We start from the raw sequence: 7091 nt of genomic DNA, 5'->3' as shown, positions 1-7091 counted from the left end.
ACAGCCCGACCTATAGCTTTGAGTATTATTATATATGATTACATGTATCATATAAGTATGTATATTGTTATCATATCCATACATCTCTCTTATTTTCTAACTCCTGAAAGAACTCCGATTTTGATAAAATGTATTCTCCGACTTATGCGAGTATATTTTCATAAAACCAAATCAGTTAGTGAAATCGAGGGATGTCACTCATGACTTCTGAAATTCTCGACATTTCTATGTCATCTATTATGGTTAGGTATATAACGCATGTGTTATATTACACGAGATGTCATTCATTACTTCTGGAATGCTCGGCATTCCAATGTTAGCTATTATATTTAGGTATATAACATCTTTGATATATTACGTGCCTTTGTGCCTTTATGCTTTGGTTTACGAACCAGAAAACGTAATTCTTGACTTATAAATATTCCCGATAATTCAAAGACATTATTATGTCATTATTATTCATATTTATTACTCTTAGCATTTTTTTGTCTCTTCGTGCTATCCTTAGCACACTGTTTAAGAAATCATTTTAGAGAATATTGTGTAGAAAATCGAAGTTGATCACGTATCGTGACCTTATGGGGTGATATTGAAATGGAAGTATGAATTAGTGTAATATTATGGCGCCTGGCAAACGGGATTATATTACTGTAAATCATATAGAAGTTTCAATATTGTTTCATGAGGAATAGAAAGTGAATCAAAGAAAATTCTAGTAAGCACTACTGGTGTATTTGAATGATGGCTGCCGTAGATTTGAAAAAGAATGACCACGTAGCCAAGGACTATACAAGAAGAACTTTTGTTGAAAATTCGTTAACCTTGGAAATTTGTTATAGATTCGAACGCCCTAGGCACTTAAAGAACAAGTGCTTAAATAGAATATACACTGGACTTGCTCGTGATAGAACAATATTTATCTCAGCTAGAGAGGCTCACATGGATCCTGATTTCGATGATAATGTATTCCTTCTGAAGATTTTATGATTTCGAAGTTGTTTAGTACTAGTACGGTAGAAGGCTTATATCTAAGGAATATGATGTTGTGACTTATGATCCACCAACAACCATGGACGTTAAAAATTCTATAGAACCAAGTAATGGTAAACTGACGAAAGTGGATGGATAATTTGAAGTTGTGTTTTAAATTTAACGGGTAGGTCATTTGAAGATGACCTCATACCAATAAAGCTAAGGAGATTTGATGTCGTGATCGGCCTGGATTGGCTATCGAAGAATAGAGCTGAGATTGTTTACTTTGGTAAACTTATTCGTATTCCTCAAGTATATGGAGAACCGTTGATGATCTTCGGAGATAAGAAATACAAGCAGATGAATCTTATCTGGTGTTTGAAAGTTCAAAAGTACCTTAGAAAAGGCTGTCATGCTATTCTTGCTCCTGTGAGCAAACCCGAGTTAGAAGAAAGGCGACTGGATGATGTGGTTGTTGTTAGAGATTTCCCTGAATTATTTCCAAAATATCTACCCAGTCTTCCACCGCACCGGGCGGTAGAGTTTCAAATCAATCTTACTCCTGGAGCTGCACCTGTAGCCATGCGCTCTACAAACTTGCTCCATCTGAACTCCAAGAACTTGCAAGTCAAGTCCAAGAGTTATTACAGAAAGGTTTTATTCATCCCATCTCTTCCCCGTGAGGCGCTTGTAACATCCCGTTTTCTTCATACGTGTCTTAAGGTACTTATTTAATCGTTAGAACGTTTATATTTCGCTTGTTTATGTGATTAAACGATTTAAAGTGTTAACTCGATGTATACGAGATATATTCATATCTTACGTTTGAGATTGGATGCATGTATAAGTATATGCATAAGTTTTAATAGCGTTAAGTCATGTGAGACTTAAAGACGAAGTTTAAACGAATATAGGAAGCTTGAACGAGGCGTACAAGTCGAATAAATCATTGTTGATTTAAAATAGTCGAAATGGCCAGTTACAGGCCATTGCCGCGCCGCGACAAATAAAGCAAATCAAAGTCAGGAGTGGATTAAGACAGCTCGAAAATCTAGTGTATTGCCGCACCGCGACAATTGAGGTCGCGACGCGACAAAGCTGCAGATCTGACCCGTTTTCCTATTTAAAAAGGGGTGGTCCAAGGGTATTTTCGTATTTTCGCGTATGGATCTGATTGGAGCATTAAACCTCAACCACTTATCTCATTTATTCAATTTCTTTTCTCTTTTCTTCTTCTAATTACTCTCAAAACATAAAACCCATTTAAATCCAAAGTGAGATTTGAGAGTAAAGATTTGAGATTTGATCTTTGGAGCAAGAAGTAAAGTTGTTCTCCTTGTTCTTAGCTACGAGTGGATAGTGTTGGTAAGTCTTAACTCCATGTTTTAAGTTTTAGTTAATTTATGGCTAGGGTTTGGGCCGTTGGAGACTTGTAAGACCCATTTGGGGAATTAATCGATGAATTGTGTTATATTAAAGTACGGAAAACCCTAATGGCTATAATCTAAGGTTTGGTCATGAAAATTGGGATTTGTAAGTGTCAAATGTGTTGTTAGTCACTAATACACTGGTTTAATGATGAAAGATTTGTTAATGAGTTTAAGTTTGACCAAAGTTGAAAGTCTATGGGTTAAGATGGGTCAAATGGGCAATTGTTGACCTAGTTGGGTGAGATGGGTATGAAATACTCTAATTTATGTTAGTTGGAGTCAGTAGACTCTAATCACTAGCTTTTAGTGATTTATGACGAGTCATGGCCATTAATGGGCGGTTTTGGGTAGATGTGAGTCATTTAATGCATTAGGTCATTAAATGCTCAAGTGTAAGTGTTGGTAGTTAATTCCGCTAGTTTGTATGTTAATTAAATGCATAATGTGATAGGTGCATTACTTTGAAGGTCGCGAGCTTGATTTCCTAGTTCACCAAAGACAATAAGGTGAGTGGAGTAATCATACGTATGTGTATATGGCGTATTTATTTGTGAATGTTGTGGTATGAACCATCGAGCCGGTAGTGCCATAACATGTATGTGACGAGTGTCAAAGTGTGAACCATCGAGCCGGTAGCACTATAAAATGAGGCGTGAACCATCGAGCCGGTAGCGCCGAAGTGTGAACCATCGAGCTGGTAGCACTATAAAATGAGGCATGAACCATCGAGCCGGTAGCGCTAGCACTATAAAACAAAGTGTGAACCACAAGCCGGTAGCACTATAAAAGAGTATGACTCAAATGCGTATGGTGTGAACCATCGAGCCGGTAGCACCATAGCGTTATGGTTAACCATATGGGGGTTTGTTGATTGTTAGCATATTATATATAGATTGGGATGAGTATATGCTAATGCGGTTTTGTGATATTGTACAACTTGTTAGTATTACGAGTATGATGACATGCTATTTGAGTTACAAGTTTGTATACGATATTGTGTAAGTGGTTGCAAGTAAGTAGGTTATATATGTATACGTATAACTATTGCACTCACTAAACTTTAGCTTACCCTCTCGTTGTTTACATTTTTAGGTGCGAACACGGAGAAAGGAAAAGGGGTTATTGGACATTAGATTCCCATGTTGTGTGCTAGTTAAAGCTTTTGGAAGATGACCTAATGCTTTTGGGTAGTTTAGCTCCAAACCATGCTCGGGTGTAGTTTGGATTAAAACAATCATTTCAAATGGGTCGAATTTGTATTACATTTGATTAATGGCCCTAGTGCCTTTTGTAAACACTAAACTTGTTGTACATTTTAATGGGTTGTATGGAATGGTTTATATCATTCCAATGGCACGTTAATGTTCATTACAACAAAAAAAATTAATCCGGTTGAATACAGGTTGGGTTGTTTCAAGTGGTATCAGAGCATGGTCTAAGGGATTTAGGCGACTTGAGATAGGTGCCTAGACTTAGACTTTATTGAGTATGCGTTTTATGCGGGACTTGTAGGAGACGGGTCAGACCGGGGTATTTGTTAGTGCCTAGTTTTAGGTGGACTAACTTTGCGCTAACTATTTTGTGTTGTGTTATGCAATCATCAAGCGAGATAAACGTTGTACTAGCGAGTTAATGCGACGTGCTCGCATAACAATGATTAGCTACCATCGTTACGGGTTCAAATCTTGTCAAACAAGCGATGTACGATGATTGTTGAGCAAGATGGGGCGGTGAGGTGAACATGTATTTGTGTCATGTCTTTTCGTTCGTTGTTTAATATTTTTCGTTTTATAGAATGAAGATGAGAAATGGACACGATACCAATGAGGAAGGCATGAGCGAGGACGTTGAACTCACGGCCAAGGTTAAGGCCATCTTTAAAAAGCTAAAAGCGGAATTTCTCGACGATGTCCGAAAGGTCTTTCAAGAATCGGTTGATGGGCAAGTAACCGAAATGATCAATGAGCGAATGAATGCCGCGATCGAGGAGTCATTAGAAGCTAGAAACATTCATCCTCGTGGTGAAGGGTGTGATGGTAATGATGATTATGGAAGGCGAGACTTCTACTACAAAAATTTCAAGGATGCTCAACCTCCTATGTTCAATGGGGTACGAGATCCGTTGAAAAGCACATGTTGGATCTCCGACATCGAGGGGGCTTTTCGTACCGCGGAATTTCCTCCCGAGAAAAAGACGAGATACGGTTCTAGCATGTTACGTGAAGAGGCCAAGTTGTGGTGGGACGATAAAATTAATTTTTATGGTGAAGAGCAATGCATGAGCTTGACGTGGGAAGAGTTCAAAAGGAGTTTTTCAAAGAATAAAGAACTCCTTCCGACCTTGATAAAATCTGGGACGAGTTGCACAATTTACGACAAGGTTCAATGGACTTGGTTACCCTCAAGTCGACCTTTTTGGCAAAGACTCGTTTTTGCCCCGAGTATGTTGGCGATGATCACAAGTTGATGCTAGATTTTTATCGTACACTAAGCGATGATTTAAAGCGTAAGATTAGTCGGGGAATGGCTAAGTCTTTTGAGGAATTGTTTGAGTTAGCCCGGGGCTTCGAACCGGAAGTTCCAAAGTAAAGCGATTTCTCTTTCTCTAAGAGAAAATTTGAAGGTTCGAGTCATTCGAACTTTTCAAAGAAAAAGTTTAAGAAAGGGTCCGAAAGTGTTAATAGCGTGAAGAAAGGTGGTTCTTTGGGTTATGGGCCCACATGCTTCAATTGTAATCAAAGGGGGCACTTGGCCCGTGATTGTACCAAGGCGCCGAGCAAACTTACTTGTTATAATTGTGGTAAAAAAGGGCACCGAAGGCCGGAGTGTCCCGATTTGAACACCGATCATGTTAAACGGTTAGAAAAGGTGGCGGGTACGGCTAGGGGACTGATAATGCTAAAAACGAACATATATTTCATAGCATTATTCCTCAAGAAAGACAAGCTTTTAGTTGCAATTGTTCTATTTACAAGTGATATTCGTTTAAATAATAAAAGGTGAAGACAAAAGACAGATTCGACGAATTGAAGACGCAAACGACCAAAAAGCTCAAAAGTACAAAAGACAATCAAAAAGGTTCCAATTATTGATAAGAAACGTCTCGAAATTACAAGAGTACAAGATTCAAAACGCAAAGTACAAAATATAAAATTGTACGCAAGGACGTTCGAAAATCCGGAACCGGGACCAGACTCAACTCTTAACGCTCGACGCAACGGACTAAAAATTACAAGTTAACTAGGTATATAAATATAATATAATATATAATTAATTATATTAATTATATATATATTATATTTATAAATAAAAACCGTCGGCAGAGAAAGACTCCAAGATATGAGCTGGAATTTCAAACTCCGCGACTTGCGGAGTTTGAAGGCAAAATTCACCGCGAGTCGCGGAGCCCCAAAATTGAAAACTGCCTATAAAGCCAACCGAATTCTGATCAAAATCATCATCTTTTTTCTTCCTCATTCATACGTAAAATTTATATTTATATTTATAATTTATATTTTAATTTTAATTATAATTCTAATAATAAGGGTATGTTAGCGAATATTGTAAGGGTGTAAGTCGAAATTCTGTCCGTGTAACGCTACGCTATTTTTAATCATTGTAAGTTATGTTCAACCTTTTTACATTAATGTCTCATAGCTAAGTTATTATTATGCTTATTTAAAACGAAGTAATCATGATGTTGGGCTAATTACTAAAATTGGGTAATTGGGCTTTGTACCATAATTGGGGTTTGGACAAAAGAACGACACTTGTGGAAATTAGACTATGGGCTATTAATGGGCTTTATATTTGTTTAACTAAATGATAGTTTGTTAATGTTAATATAAAGATTTACAATTGGGCGTCCCTATAAATTACCATATACACTCGATCGGACACGATGGGCGGGGTATTTATAAGTACGAATAATCGTTCATTTAACCGGACACGGGAATGGATTAATAGCCACTAGAATAATTAAAACAGGGGTGAAATTACATTCAAGGGTAATTGGTGTAATTGTTAACAAAGTAGTAAAACCTTGGTTTACACGCAGTCGATAACCTGGTGTATTCATTAAACAAAGTATTAAAACCTTGTTACAATTCGAATCCCCAATTAGTTGGAATATTTAACTTCGGGTATAAGAATAATTTGATGAGGACACTCGCACTTTATATTTATGACTGATGGACTGTTATGGACAAAAACCAGACGGACATATTAAATAATCCAGGACAAAGGACAATTAACCCATGGGCATAAAACTAAAATCAACACGTCAAACATCATGATTACGGAAGTTTAAATAAGCATAATTCTTTTATTTCATATTTAATTTCCTTTATTTTATATTTAATTGCACTTCTAATTATCGCACTTTTATTTATTGTTATTTAATCGCACTTTTAATTATCGTACTTTTTAATTATCGTAAGTTTATTTTATCGCACTTTTATTATTCGCAATTTCATTATCGTTATTTACTTTACGCTTTAATTTAAGTCTTGTATTTATTTTATATTTTACATTAGGTTTTAACAGCGACTAAAGTCTTAAAATCGACAAACCGGTCATTAAACGGTAAAAACCCCCCTTTATAATAATAATATTACTTATATTTGTATTTTTAATAAAAGTAAACTAATATAGCGTTGAGCTTTGTTTAAAGATTTCCCTGTGGAACGA

At 36.5% G+C, this 7091-nt stretch overlaps 1 protein-coding gene across 1 annotated transcript; it reads left to right on the top strand.

Moving 5' to 3' along the window:
- Nucleotides 1-277: 277 nt before the first annotated feature.
- On the top strand, nt 278-2907 carry LOC139888365 (uncharacterized). Its single transcript, XM_071871376.1, has 3 exons — nt 278-333; nt 1161-1662; nt 2854-2907. Exons 1-3 carry the CDS (start codon nt 278-280, stop codon nt 2905-2907), a joined length of 612 nt encoding a protein of 203 aa, XP_071727477.1.
- The last annotated feature ends 4184 nt before the right edge of the window (nt 2908-7091 follow it).

The sequence above is a fragment of the Rutidosis leptorrhynchoides genome, chromosome 1 (assembly GCF_046630445.1).
Source record: "Rutidosis leptorrhynchoides isolate AG116_Rl617_1_P2 chromosome 1, CSIRO_AGI_Rlap_v1, whole genome shotgun sequence".
Taxonomy (NCBI): Eukaryota; Viridiplantae; Streptophyta; class Magnoliopsida; order Asterales; family Asteraceae; genus Rutidosis; species Rutidosis leptorrhynchoides.
This window is presented reverse-complemented; position numbering and strand designations above follow the sequence as displayed.

Excerpts from the sequence above, each read along its gene's own strand:
- LOC139888365 (XM_071871376.1), top strand. The coding sequence starts at position 278 with ATGTCATTCATTACTTCTGGAATGCTCGGCATTCCAATGTTAGCTATT. Across the intron at positions 334-1,160 it reads ATGTTAGCTATTATATTTAG|GTCATTTGAAGATGACCTCA; the intron begins GTATATAACATC and ends TTTAACGGGTAG. Across the intron at positions 1,663-2,853 it reads CTCTTCCCCGTGAGGCGCTT|GTGCATTACTTTGAAGGTCG; the intron begins GTAACATCCCGT and ends ATAATGTGATAG.